Below are 15,138 nucleotides of genomic sequence, written 5' to 3'. Positions count from 1 at the left end.
GCCAGAGCGGGCTTCAGGTGGCAGGGTGGTCTTGCGGTAGCACGATTCCGTCAGGCTGTTCCCCCGCCGGAACAGCCTGCCCGAAAAAGGCTAACGCAAGTGTGAAAGTAGCCTAATGCAGCTGCCTTGCATCTCGGGGGGGTCATTGGTTTAATTCTGATCAGGACAACCCTTCAGGACGGGTGTCACATGTTACTCAAACTACATTTTCTCACCAGTCAACACCATTTTGCCAGCTTTGTTTCATCTTAAAATGTCCATAAATTTTGTGCCGACTCATTTCTTAGTAATGTATCACAGTTGGAGCTGTTTTTCTGACACAAAGCTCAAAACCCCTGGTGGTGGTGGCGAGTGAATAAATGGGATCGAGCTGCAATACTAATATACGGTGCTGTGCCAGATATGGTGTAAAGAGGCTGCAGCACATGTCCGAGCGCTGCGACCCCTTCTAACCCCTGATTGGTGGGGGTGTCGGGAGTCGCATCCCACTCACCAATCTGATATTGCTGACCTAGCCTGAAGAGGTCATCGATAATTAAATCCTGTTTGCAGTCACCACCACGCTGAGCTTATTACATACTGCTTTTTCCCTGAATTCAATAGCAAAACAGTATTTTGTAAGCTCCCCTTAGTTGAATGCAAGCAGATATTTAAAGGGTTTCTGTCACCTGAAAAATGGGCATTAAGCCGGCTGACATTAGCGATGTGTTAATGTCAGCTGAACATAACTGCATTAGTGCCATCTCACTGCCTAAAGCCTTTATTGAGAAAAACAAACTTTTATACTATGCTAATTAGCCTCTAGGAGCAGGTGCAACGCCCCCCCCCCCCCTGCTCCTAGAGGCTCGGTTTGCCCACCTCTTTTCACACCCTACTTCTCTTGATTGACAGGGCAGCGCTGCTCTGCTCCCGCCGGCCATGTCTGCAGTGTAAATCTTGCGCTATTCAGTATTCGGCGCAGGCACAGTGAGGGAAGGGCGCTTCCTCACTGCTCCGCGAGAGTTACACTGCAGACACGGCAGGCGGGAGGAGAGCAGTGCTGGGGGGGCAGTTGCACCTGCTCCTAGAGCCAATTAGCATAGTATAAAAGTTTGTTTTTCTCAATAAAGGCTTTAGGCAGTGATGTTGAGCTGACATTAGCACATCGCTAATGTCAGCCGGTTTAATACCCCTTTTTCAGGTGACAGAAACCCTTTAAGATAGGTCCCGGTGAGGGTTCAACACCCAAGACTCCTGCTAAGCAGCTCCTTGAGAAGGCAGCGGCACTTCTGCGAGTGCCGCAACCTTCTTGCAGTGTAGTCCAGGCCAATGATATAACATTCATTGGCCACGTGGCCTAGGTGCTGCTCAGCTTCAAGTGAATGGGGCTGTGCTGCAATACCAAGCACAGCTGCAAGGCAATGTATGACGCTGTGAAAAGGCTTTTTAAACAGCCAGTCGCCAGGGGTCCCGCGTGTCAAGTCAGAAAACCCTTTTAGACCTATGAATATTAATGAGATTTCTGCACAAGAGAAATAAACCACGGATGAATATAAAAGAGATGAAAGGAAGGAGTTTTCCTAGAATCAACACTTATCAATAGCACAGGTCATACCTATCAGAGACACCCACTGATTATTACAGTGGCAGGATCCCAGGGGTCATATACGCTATGCCGACGTATGGGTAGGTTATAAGTGTGGAATCTAGGAAAACCCCTATAATGAACACAGTGTATAAGGCCTAAAAAATAGAGAAGAAGTTGTAACGAGAAGACAAAACGGACAATGCGCGGATTTTGGCAACTTGACATTTGTTAAAAGTGCTCCCCCACCTTCTGTCGCTTGGGTCTGCCATGATCCTCTGCGCCACCTGGTAGTTTAGCCTCCCTCGCTCTCTGAATCTCATCCGCTGTTAACCCTCTAATGGTGCTGTACATTCTGACTTGCCCAATACCAGTCACGCTTGGGCCCTTCTTTGGCCATTCCCCAGGGTTTGTCTGGGAGGACGGCGCCTCTTCAGCTGGAGGTAAATCTGACATCACGCTCCAAGAATCAGCGTCAAAGTCGGGAGACGGTGGGCGCTCTCTGGAATCCGTCTTGCTGACCTAAAACAGGCAGAAGATCAATGAATTAACCAAAAAGAAGAAGATGGCAATAATGTCAGGTAGACGATAGGACTAATATTCTCCACAAAAACAAGTTCTTTGTAATGTCACTGAAAACCAAGTGCATCACTAATCTTAGCAATGTGCAGGTGTGGCCGTCACCTGGAGCAGTCATGCAGGTATTACTATGCAATGCGTCAGCTATTTGTTATAAAACCATTCCCACATCAGACTTTTTGTGTCTTTATCTCCGGCTTCTAAAATGTTTTACGAGCGTTCAAGACAAACAGTCAATGTACTAAACACTAACGTGACCAAAGGCTCCCACATACGTTAGAATAACGGCGGTCGAACCTGATGTTTTTTGGCCGGGGCACAATCTAAGGCCTCTTTCACACTTGCGTTGTCCGGATCCGGCGTGTACTCCACTTGCCGGAATTACACGCCGGATCCGTAAAAACGCAAGTGTACTGAAAGCATTTGAAGACTGATCCGTCTTCAAAATGCGTTCAGTGTTACTATGGCAGCCAGGACGCTATTAAAGTCCTGGTTGCCATAGTAGTAGTGGGGAGCGGGGGAGCGGTATACTTGCAGTCTGTGCGGCTCCCGGGGCGCTCCAGAATGACGTCTCCATGCAATTACGTCATCCATGTGCGTGGGGCGCCCTGACGTCATTCTGGAGCGCCCCGGGAGCCGCACAGACGGTAAGTATGCTGCTCCCCCGCTCCCCACAACACTTTACCATGGCTGCCAGGACTTTAGCGTCCCGGCAGCCATGGTAACCATTCAGAAAAAGCTAAACGTCGGATCCGGCAATGCGCCGAAACGACGTTTAGCTTAAGGCCGGATCCAGATTAATGCCTTTCAATGGGCATTAATTCCGGATCCGGCCTTGCGGCAAGTCTTCAGGATTTTTGGCCGAAGCAAAAAGCGCAGCATGCTGCGGTATTTTCTCCGGCCAAAAAACATTCCGGTCCTGAACTGAAGACATCCTGATGCATCCTGAGCGGATTTCTCTCCATTCAGAATGCATTAGGATAATCCTGATCAGGATTCTTCCGGCATAGAGGCCCGACGACGGCACTCTATGCCGGAAGAAAAGAACGCAGGTGTGAAAGAGCCCTAATGTGTATGTGGAGCTCAGTCGTCTAAATGTCCTGCCTGGTCCTTTTGATCTACAGGGAGATAAGCCGCCAGTAGGGTATGGAAGCTGCTTTCTCCCCTCTACCCCAACGAAAGCACATACACACTTAGCAAAGCCAAGCTGGCATGTAGGGGGCAGAAGGGGGGGTGGGGGGGGGGGACAACCTTTGGTCAAACAGCCAACAGCTGGTGAAGGTACACGGCCTCCTTAAAGAAGAGCGGTCACCTCTCCGGACAGGTCTGTATTAGTAACTACTTACGGTATATTCCCCATGTATTAACAATTCTGTCCCTATGAAGCTATGTTGTATCATTTATTATTCCTCCTAGAAATTACAAATGAATTACTAGCAGTTTGCAATGCAGGTCCTGATGGGTGTTACCAGTTGGGGGCATGTGGAGGACGCTGTGTTGTGGGGGGATCAGTGGAGGACGCTGTGTTGTGGGGGGGGGGATCAGTGGAGGACGCTGTGTTGTGGGGGGGGGGGGATCAGTGGAGGACGCTGTGTTGTGGGGGGGGGGGGGGATCAGTGGAGGACGCTGTGTTGTGGGGGGGGGGGATCAGTGGAGGACGCTGTGTTGTGGGGGGGGGATCAGTGGAGGACGCTGTGTTGTGGGGGGGGGGGGATCAGTGGAGGACGCTGTGTTGTGGGGGGGGGGGGGATCAGTGGAGGACGCTGTGTTGTGGGGGGGGGGGGGGGATCAGTGGAGGACGCTGTGTTGTGGGGGGGGGGGGGATCAGTGGAGGACGCTGTGTTGTGGGGGGGGGGGGATCAGTGGAGGACGCTGTGTTGTGGGGGGGGGGGGGATCAGTGGAGGACGCTGTGTTGTGGGGGGGGGGGGATCAGTGGAGGACGCTGTGTTGTGGGGGGGGGGGGATCAGTGGAGGACGCTGTGTTGTGGGGGGGGGGGGGATCAGTGGAGGACGCTGTGTTGTGGGGGGGATCAGTGGAGGACGCTGTGTTGTGGGGGGGATCAGTGGAGGACGCTGTGTTGTGGGGGGGATCAGTGGAGGACGCTGTGTTGTGGGGGGGATCAGTGGAGGACGCTGTGTTGTGGGGGGGATCAGTGGAGGACGCTGTGTTGTGGGGGGGGATCAGTGGAGGACTCTGTGTTGTGGGGGGGGGATCAGTGGAGGACGCTGTTATATGGGGGATCAGTGGAGGACGCTGTTATATGGGGGATCAGTGGAGGGCGCTGTTATATGGGGGATCAGTGGAGGGCGCTGTTATATGGGGGATCAGTGGAGGGCGCTGTTATATGGGGGATCAGTGGAGGGCGCTGTTATATGGGGGATCAGTGGAGGGCGCTGTTATATGGGGGATCAGTGGAGGGCGCTGTTATATGGGGGATCAGTGGAGGGCGCTGTTATATGGGGGATCAGTGGAGGGCGCTGTTATATGGGGGATCAGTGGAGGGCGCTGTTATATGGGGGATCAGTGGAGGGCGCTGTTATATGGGGGATCAGTGGAGGGCGCTGTTATATGGGGGATCAGTGGAGGGCGCTGTTATATGGGGGATCAGTGGAGGGCGCTGTTATATGGGGGATCAGTGGAGGGCGCTGTTATATGGGGGATCAGTGGAGGGCGCTGTTATATGGGGGATCAGTGGAGGGCGCTGTTATATGGGGGATCAGTGGAGGGCGCTGTTATATGGGGGGGGATCAGTGAGGGCGCTGTTATATGGGGGGGGGGATCAGTGGAGGGCGCTGTTATATGGGGGGGGGGGGGGAATCAGTGGAGGGCGCTGTTTTTTTTTTTTTTTTTTTTTAAAATCTCTTTATTGGACTGAGAAATCAGTTGTACAGCATTGGGTATCGAAACAATACAATACAGGAAATTTGCATCAAAGCACAGATGTGCAAGCAGTTCGAAAAATAAGATTTCTCAATACACATTTTATCATAATATTCCCCAACTCCCCCCCCCCAACCCCCAGCCCCCCCCCTCCCCACCCCTGAACACCAATCTAAGCTGTTTTCGGACTTGAAGTGGTTCACCCGCAGTACCCCCAACCTCCACCCTGGAACGATTCCCTCGCATACCAGCCGAATTAATGGGCCAATCTCCCCAGCCTATCTGCCAGCTGAGCCTTTAGATACCACCCTGTGAGTTTAAATGGGGCCATAAGTTCCTGAATTTCAATAACCGAAAGTTGTTTCTCTATGAACCTCCTCCATTTTTTAATAAACTTCTCGACCAAGCGTTCTTTATCTTGTTCCACCTCCAGCCTTTCTAAATAAAGAACATTCTTCATCACCCCTATGACCTCCTCCCACACTGGAACTTCCTTTTCTAGCCAGTGTCGTAGGAGAGACTTTTTAACCGACATCAACAGAAGATGTACACCTGGCTTCGTAACCAGCGACCCCATTTCCTCTTCCTGGTTTTTAGGTATGTAATGGAATACGCACTGTTGTGGTGTGGTACCCACCGTATCTCCCCAAATGTCATCAATAGCTTCTATGGCCTGTTTCCACAACGGTTGCACTTTCGGGCACTCCCAAATGGCATGTAATAGACCCGCCTTCTGGAGGCTACACTTCGGACACTCACGAAGATAATGGGCAGGGGCGTCACGATAGGACAAATTGAAAGCATACGTCGCTCGATGCATGAGTCTTAATTGTGTCTCTCTCCACTGCTCATTATATGTCGCCCGTCTAACCAATTCCATGCCTTCCCTCATCTTTTTTGTTATGTTCGGGTCAGATAGTTCTCTCTCCCAGGGCTTGTAGGCCCCTTTTACCAGGCCAATCGTCTGGATACTATGAAGCCTGCGTTGTAATTCAGAGAGGGGCATGTGAGAGCCATCATTGCCTAGCAAGGCCACAAACCATGCTAACCTATCGGCATCCCCAACAGAAGATGCCTGGGCACTTACAATAGCTTTTAATTTGCTGATAGGGAAGATAGTGGGCATCCTGGAAATCAAATTGTACCTTGACCTGATCCCAATCTAACCAGCGGAGATCAGAAGCATGAAGCAGGTCTTTAAGTCTCAGTATATTTTTCTCCCTCCATGCCTGAAACATACTATTCTCCCTACCTTGGGGGAACGCCGGTAGCGACCATAATGGCAATCTGGGTGACAGGTAACAAGGCAGGCCATAGATTTTCCTGATCGCCTTCCACGCCATTATGGTATCCTTCAAAAGAATGCACTGCCTTACTGACACCGGTATGTCTTTTATCCTGGTATGTAATAGGGCCTCCAAGTTTTCTCCATCAGCTAACTCCCTTTCGAATGCAATCGCCGAATAATACCCCGTGCCCCACACCCAGTCCCGCACATGCCTGAAGAGCGCCGCCAAGTTATAGTGGCGAATATTCGGCAGTTGTAACCCCCCTTCATATTTCAGCATCGTTAGTTTAGCATAAGCGATGCGGGGTCTCTTAGTTTTCCAGAGGAAACGGTTAAACGCCCTTTGCATCCTAACTACATCCACGTGCTTTACCAACAATGGAATCGTCTGGAGCGGGTAGAGAAGCTTTGGGAAGCTCACCATTTTGATTAAGTGCGCCCTCCCACACACTGACAAGGGCAAGTCCTGCCATTTCTCCAATTCATTCTCTATTTTAAGGAAGAGAGGGGGGTAATTCAGAGTATATAATGACGCTGGAGTGCGGCCTATCTTAATGCCCAAATAGGTCAGGTAATCCCTCCGGACCTCCACTCTATTCTGTAGATGTTTAGCTGCCGGAGACCGATGATCCAGAAACAGTAACTGGCTTTTTTCCACATTGACCCTATACCCTGTGGCCCTGCCGTAGATATTCAAAGCCTCAAGAGTCCTCTCCAAGTGGAGCTCTGGGGACCCGAAATATAGTAGCATGTCATCTGCGAAGCAACTAACTTTCAGCACTCTGCCCCCTATCCTAACCCCTTCAAACGTTTCCGACTTAACTAGCCATCTCGCCAAGGGCTCCATTGCCAAGTTGAAAAGCAACGGAGACAAGGGACAACCCTGTCTCGTGCCCTTCTCCAGCGTAATTGGTTTGGATAGAAAGCCCGGTACATTCACCCGTGCCTGGGGGTTGGTATAGAGTGCGGTCAAGAAATTCCGGAAGCGTCCCGTAATGTTAACCCTGTCCAGTACCATACCCAACCATTGCCAATTGACATTATCGAATGCCTTCTCGGCATCCACTGCCAACAACGCCGGAGAAGGCTTACCTGTGGGGTCTCTATATCTGCTAAGAACGGCTAGAACCTTGCGCACATTAGTCACTGCTGACCTACCCTTCATGAACCCTACCTGATGTGAACCAATGAGATTCGGCATGCAAATGGCTAACCTATTGGCTAAAAGCTTTGCCAGAATTTTAATATCTTGATTGATCAGGGAGATCGGCCTATACGCGCTGGGTTGAGTCAAATCTCTGCCCATTTTCGGGATAATTTTAATATATGCCATCTTGCCCGAATCCGGTAAACTACCCCCGGCCATTATGTTGTTGAACAGACTAGTCAGCGTCGGGGAAAGTTACTGGGATCATGGCCTTGTAAAACTCCGCTGGGAATCCATCGGGTCCCGGGGCTTTATAATTTGATAGCGACTTAATTGTTGTCCCTAACTCTTCAACACTAACGTCTTGACATAACGTTTCCACCGCCTCAGTAGAAAGGCGCGGTAGATCCACCCTGTCTAAAAGGTCCCTTGCCTCCTGGGGGCGGGGGGGGTCCCCTGAATATAATGTTTGGAAATATTCTCTTAATATCTCCACTATGTCCTTCGGCTGAGAGCACAGTTTTCCCGACCTATCCTTCAGGGGATGCAAGGCCGCTTGTTTCACAAATGGGCGCGTTAGATTAGCTAAAAGCCGACCCGCCTTATTGCCTACACGAAAAAGCTTAGCCTTTTGGTAGTCTCCAAACCACTTTTCCCTTCCTTCCTGACAGTAGTCAAAGCTATGTTTGGCCGTGACCCATAAAACCTTATTAGGAACTGAGGGGTCTTGCAAGAATTGAGTGTACATCTCCCGCACCTTTTGGGTAGCTTCCTCAAACTTTTTACTCGCTTCCCTCTTCTTCCCTATTGAATATGATATTATCCGACCCCGCAGGACCGCCTTGGCCGCGTCCCAAAATAAATTCTGGTTCGATGCCTGCTCCACATTATCCTGGGAGTATTCCCACCACCACCCTTTTAGCTTATCCAGAAATTCCTTATCTTTGAGTAAGTGCTGCGGCATTCTCCACGTAACATCCGGCCCCCTGGGGACTGAGTCCATCATTTCCATAACCACTGGGGCATGGTCCGAGATTAACAAGTCCAATATTTCCACTAGCTTGACCTTTGACAACATCCTCTGAGATGTCAGGAGGTAGTCAATCCGGGACCATGACCCCCGGGCATGAGAAAAATGAGTATATTCGCGATCCACTGGATGGTGGTATCTCCAGGAATCACAAAGACCTGTATTGCTTAACAAAGGGAGCAGCGTCTGGGTCTGTCTTTGCGGGGTAACATTATCCAAAGCCCCTCTCTTCCTATCTTCCTGTTCGTTATGTACCCTATTAAAATCACCCGCCACCAGTAGCATCTGTGAGTCTTCCCCCAAAATGTCTTTCTCCAACGACCTGTAAAAGTCAGTCTGAGAGGTATTTGGGGCATAGACATTTTGTAGAACTATCTGACCAACCGGAGAATCCAAGCTTATTCGCATCCACCTCCCCTGAGTGTCAGTGGACATGGAGCGAATCTCATACTGCAAGCGTTTGTGAACAAGACCATAACACCCGCCTTTTTGCCCACTGAGGGTGAACCTATTACTTGCCCCACCCATAGTCTGCGCATCCGGAAAAAATCAGCCTCTTCCAAGTGGGTCTCCTGCAGGAGCGCCACATCTATTTTTAGTTTTTTAAGATGTCGCAACACCGCCATACGTTTAGTAGGGGATCGTAGGCCCTTGACATTCCACGTGATCACACGCATAGTAATTTCACTATATGTTCGCCCTCTGCAGGAGAAGCCACCAAGAACCGGCCAATCACAGAATATCACAGATTGGTACCAAGGTATCTGCATCCTAACCACATACAATGTAGTGTTCCCTCCCCTCCCTCCCCCCCACCCATAACCCCCCAACCCGCCCCACAACTTAGATAAAACAAATGTCGACTTCACTTTTTTCGCGCATCTAACAGTGTAGTAGTTGTCACTACCTTCTTCAAGCATCATTAGCTATCCCTGAACATAAACCGTTCCCCGGCCCATAATACTCGGCATAATCAATGCGTTTTAACATGTTAACATAAATGAACACAAAGTCCAATGCTATCTCACGTGACTCTCCAGGACGGCCCAATCATCTTACAACGATACCCGGTGCTGTCCATATTCAACCTGGAGTCGCCCCCAGGTGTTCTGGCTCCGCAGATCTGGACCCCACTCTCCCCGACTTCTGGGTAGCTCCTCTCCCTCTGACCGAGGAAGTTGAACGCTGGGAGGATGCTTGCATCAAATCAGAAAATAGGGGATCCGAGTCCAGCGAACCCAATGCTTCTCCCGGCGAAAGGAACGTGTCAACTGTCCCGTCTGGACGAAAAATCCGCAGGGTTGCAGGGTAAAGTAAGGCGAACTTGACCTTGTTGCGAGCAAGAGCCGAGCACACTTGCGAAAATTCCCTCCTGCGCTTGGCCACTTCTGCTGAGTAATCGCTGAATAGGAGGATCTTGTTGCCCCTAATCGTCAGCGGCCTCTCATGCCGCCGAAATTTTGCTAGTATTGCTTCTTTGGCGGCATAGTTCAAATATTTAGCTATGGCTGCTCTAGGCCTCATATTGTTGGAGCGTGAGCTTGCTGGCAACGACGGCCCCAAACGGTGCGCCCTCTCCACTGTACAAGTGCCTCGCAGCCCCAGTGCTTGTGGGATCTCTACCTCACAGATATCCACCAATTGGGTCGGCGAAATCGACTCCGGAAGGCCGATGATCCGCAGATTGCTTCTCCTGGATCGGTTCTCCAGGTCGTCTAACTTCTCCTTCAGATACTGGTTATCTCGCAGGAGATCACTGATGCTCCTCTGGGCACTCCCCAGATCTTCTTCCACCACAACCACTCTTTGTTCCACCTCAGCTATCTGGGAGGCATGTTGCGCCACATCCGACTGTAGTTGTTGCAGGGCCGAGGAGACCGTGGCTTCCAGGGAGGCTTTTATGTCTGGTGCCAGCAGCTTAGCCACTTCTATGGCCATGGATTTACAAGAGGCTGTTAATTCGTCAGCTGATGTTAAGCAGCTCTCTCCCTCTTCCTCCTCTGACCCCGATGCCTCCGCGCTCCTCTGGGTTGATTGCGAGGACGAGCGGGTAAGTCTGTGCCGCTTCTCAACCGCCGGCGCCATTTTGCCCCTGACCTTCAGGTCGTCACCTGCCGAGAGTGGTGTCCGCGGTTCTTTCTGGGAGCCGCCTCTGACCACGAACTTCTCCATGGGTACTCCCTAACGTACACGGGAGGTCTGAGGGTACCTTTCGGTCCCGGGATGCGGCGGCTCTCTAGGTTATCGGGCCGATCGAACGGAGAGCCTCTCACCCGCGCCTCTCCATGCGCGCGCCGGAACCGGAAGTGGAGGGCGCTGTTATATGGGGGGGGATCAGTGGAGGGCGCTGTTATATGGGGGGGGATCAGTGGAGGGCGCTGTTATATGGGGGGGGGGATCAGTGGAGGGCGCTGTTATATGGGGGGGGGGATCAGTGGAGGGCGCTGTTATATGGGGGGGGGGATCAGTGGAGGGCGCTGTTATATGGGGGGGGATCAGTGGAGGGCGCTGTTATATGGGGGGGATCAGTGGAGGGCGCTGTTATACGGGGGGGGATCAGTGGAGGGCGCTGTTATACGGGGGGGGATCAGTGGAGGGCGCTGTTATATGGGGGGGGGGGATCAGTGGAGGGTGCTGTTATATGGGGGGGGGGGATCAGTGGAGGGCGCTGTTATATGGGGGGGGGATCAGTGGAGGGCGCTGTTATATGGGGGGGGATCAGTGGAGGGCGCTGTTATATGGGGGGGGGGGATCAGTGGAGGGCGCTGTTATATGGGGGGGGGGGATCAGTGGAGGGCGCTGTTATATGGGGGGGGGATCAGTGGAGGGCGCTGTTATACGGGGGGGATCAGTGGAGGGCGCTGTTATACGGGGGGGATCAGTGGAGGGCGCTGTTATATGGGGGGGGGATCAGTGGAGGGCGCTGTTATATGGGGGGGGGGATCAGTGGAGGGCGCTGTTATATGGGGGGGGGGATCAGTGGAGGGCGCTGTTATATGGGGGGGGGGATCAGTGGAGGGCGCTGTTATATGGGGGGGGGGGGGATCAGTGGAGGGCGCTGTTATATGGGGGGGGGGGAATCAGTGGAGGGCGCTGTTATAGGGGATGTGTGGAGGACACATAGGGCCATGAGGGGGGCCAGCTTAAGGCATATAGCATCTTATGCTGGTCCCCCTCATGTGTCCTAAACTGGGCACATAACTGCCTTTTGCGTGTAAAGTGTTTTACTAGTGTGTGTGTGGGTGAAACAATCTCTCTCCCAACAGGTCCGGCCTCTGTACTCACTATGAATGCAATGCACTGCAGCGAGGTGGCCGGCCGGCGCGTGACTGACGTCACTTAGTAACGCTCCTGCTTCCTGAAGCCGGCCGGCCACCTCGCTGCAGAGCATTGCATTCATAGTGAGTACAGAGGCCGGACCTGTTGGGAGAGAGATTGTTTCACCCACACACACACTAGTAAAACACTTTACACGCAAAAGGCAGTTATGTGCGCGGGGCCCCTTTTATATATAATCGCGGCATTTTCCGGTCGGCCAAATCGCCATATCGCATTTGCCGATTATCGCGATTCGATTTATCGTGCAGCCCTTATATATATATACCAAAAAAATGGCAGCATAAGCCTTCACATTTCACTCACCTGCATATTTGTGAATACCGTGCTCACACAGCGCTCAGCCGTTGACTGCAGAGACTTAATGCCGCTTCCTAACGTGGTGGTGGTGGTTGCCACATACAGCTCTTCACAGCCCATCTTCACCACCGCCTGCGCCACGCGAGACGCTCCCTGCAACACCAAGACCACCTCGCTCCACATATTAGGTCTGAAATACAAGAAACAGAGGTCAGAGCAAAGTCACCGATTTCTATACCACGCAATCAAGTGGCAGGATTTCACGAGAACCTATAAATGTCATAGCGAGCTACTTATAGACTTTACTAGGCCGAATGAGAGGCACAGGTCGGACCGTATAGGACAGCATGGATATATCCGCCTCCTGGTAGTTATATTCTTACATTAGAAGGAAGTTGGGAACCCGCCAGATATCTTTATGATGCTTAACGTGTACCCCCAACCAAATACGAACACGTGACTCCCATGTAACAAATGCTCGGCAGCTGTGGATGTGAGGGGCTTTAGACATCAACGCATGCGTAATGTATAAGACCAGATAGACTCTTCATCCTAAAGCAGGGATGCTCAACCTGCGTCCCTCCTGCTGTTGCAAAACTACAACTCCCAGCATTCCCGGACAGCCTACAGCAGGGCATGGTGGGCGTTGTAGTTTTACAACAGCCGGAGGGCCACAGGTTGAGCATCCCTCTCCTAATGTATAGTCAGTAGGGGTACCTGAGTGTAGCCAAGTACAGACCACGACAAATGGCTAGCTCCCCCTTCTACTGAGGTTATAATAAAAGTTAATACAGGACAAGCATGAAAAAGTTAGGAAATTGGATTTATATCCGTGACCCATGTTACCGCATCCCTCTGCTTCATGAACTCACATTAAAGTAGCACTCCGACAAAAATGATTAATTTTTGACCTGTTAGAAAGGTACATGATGTAAACTGTAGTGAAGGTAATCTTATCAGTTACTGTAATTAAGAGTTATAACCTCCCTTCTGATCCTCAGCTGTGTCATGTGACCAGCACTCTGACTCTGCAAATAACACAGCATCTTATGTGTGAACAGGAAGCCAGTTTCTCTGTGTATTCCTCTGGGAGCCTCAATGTCAGTCTTATAGGAATGCATAGAGAAGTAACTGACTTCCTGTCCTGTGTCAGTTGGAGATCAGAGTGCTGGTCACATGACACAGCTGAGGATCAGAGGGGAGGTTATAACTCACAAATACAGTCACTGGTAAGAAAATTACCTTCACTACTGATGGAAGCACTTGTGGAAGTGCTACTTTAATATTGAATAGGGTCCTCATTTCTGGCTCACCCCGTACAGTTCTGAATATACAGATTCCCCACCTGATTTTCTTTCCAGTTTTGCAAATTCTTTTCAGGGTAACTCTAGTGTGAAAGAGGGAAAAGAAAAAATAAATACTGGTATAATCCGCACAGACACAGGCGGCCATAATCCGCACCGACACAGGCGGCCATAATCTGCACTGATGCAATACAGGTGACAATAAGGCCCCTTTCACACAAGCGAGTTCCACGCTCCGCATTGTGAGTATGCTGCAGCAACCGTCCTGACCTCCCAGCACTGCCGGGGTCGCATAGCATTATACTGATTTATGATGTTATGTAACCCTTAGAGTTTTGGAATGTACTGTATAACACTGACATAATGCTGTCAGTGTTACCCAATACATTCCAGAACTGTAAGGGTTACATAACTTCATAAATCAGTATCATGCTATGCGACCCCGGCAGTGCTGGGAGGTCAGGACGGGCGCTTCCGCTCATCTGAAAGGGGCCTAAGGGTGCCTCCACATGCAGCAGGTTTTCTTACAAAATCGATTTAAATGGGGCTTGCAGAAATCCACGTTCTTGCCTCCAAACGTCCCCATTTAGTGAACGCACCCTAACCTGCAGCGATACAGGGACCAGGCTATGACCCTTATTATAAGACAGGCACACAGGACACTTCACTTTACTTCTACAAAACCACAGCAGGGGGGTCCTGCCCCGATTTGGGACATTAGGTACCATGACACATACATAAACTAATAGAAACTAAAGCCTCACCAGGTTCAGGGGGGCACGACCACCAGACGATAATAAGCAGAGCCAAACTATTGATACATTTGCTGTCAAATACCATGCAAAAAAAAAAAAAAACACGAGAAAACTCACCTCAGTCTCTCATGCAACCACTAAGCATCCTCTGTCGCCATCTTTGATTAGGGCAACACCAGCGCTAAACAAAACTGCACCGTACCGGAGATTAGATCCTCGCACGTATTCGGGAACGGATACGCTACTCAGCCCGTGTGCCGATAATATTTCTAAAAACAGGAATTCCAGCGTAAGGCACTATCCTCTAATAGCCAATCAGAGGCGTACGTAAGATGGACCTATCACAGCTCGTATCTCATCTGTGCGCTCCGTGGTGGTGAATGACAGAAGAGATGTGATTGGCTGTCAACCGGTAACAGTTTGAAGGTTACGAGCAGCCGGGGGTGGGGAACGTGGGGGTCACGTGCTTCGGTGACTGACAGGCGACTGTTTCATAAGGTCGTTATAGGCAGAACGTACGTTCTTAAAGGAGAACACACCTCAATGTGTGTTTTGGCTCTTCACTTGGCCTGGTCATAAAGTAACATGGGTAGAGCATCACAGAACCCCAAAAAAGCGTTATTATTCACTAAAATAAAATCTAAATATAAAAATTATCCAATATTCATAATAAGCTTAGGTCCTCCTGTGAATATATCACTGAAGCATTTGCAGACCCACCTTTTGGAGGGACAGTCCTTCTGTCACTCTTTGTGCCTCTTTTTGGTCTGAGATACAGATTTACATTATTCTATTCAGCGGTGTGCACCTAGCCTTTCTGCTGCCTGAGGCAAAAACGGAAATGGCGCTCCCCCCTCCAGCCTTAATGTTAAAGGCATACTGTGGTACAGTTGACTATAGAGAGATGAGCGCTTCCACAATGGAAGCTCTTATTTCCCACAACCCTGCCACTG

General features: G+C 50.6%; 1 protein-coding gene across 2 annotated transcripts in view; it reads right to left on the bottom strand.

The window, feature by feature from the left end:
* Positions 1–14,513, bottom strand: part of COQ8B (coenzyme Q8B) — a 55,034-nt gene extending 40,521 nt beyond the window's left edge. Inside the window, exons 1-4 of one of the 2 annotated variants that reach the window (XM_044305759.1) lie at positions 14,303–14,513; positions 13,472–13,513; positions 12,133–12,316; positions 1,814–2,086 (exon numbers count right to left, since the gene is read on the bottom strand). In XM_044305759.1, the coding sequence (XP_044161694.1) occupies positions 1,814–2,086; positions 12,133–12,309 (450 nt within the window). In that variant the 5' untranslated portion in view covers positions 12,310–12,316; positions 13,472–13,513; positions 14,303–14,513. The remainder of the gene's footprint in view (positions 1–1,813; positions 2,087–12,132; positions 12,317–13,471; positions 13,514–14,302) is intronic. The other variant, XM_044305760.1, reaches the window with a different exon arrangement.
* Between the last annotated feature and the right edge of the window lie 625 nt (positions 14,514–15,138).

This window comes from Bufo gargarizans, chromosome 9 (assembly GCF_014858855.1).
Source record: "Bufo gargarizans isolate SCDJY-AF-19 chromosome 9, ASM1485885v1, whole genome shotgun sequence".
NCBI classification, from domain to species: Eukaryota; Metazoa; Chordata; class Amphibia; order Anura; family Bufonidae; genus Bufo; species Bufo gargarizans.
Note: the sequence above shows the minus strand (reverse complement) of the source record. Positions and strands in the feature narration are given on the sequence as shown.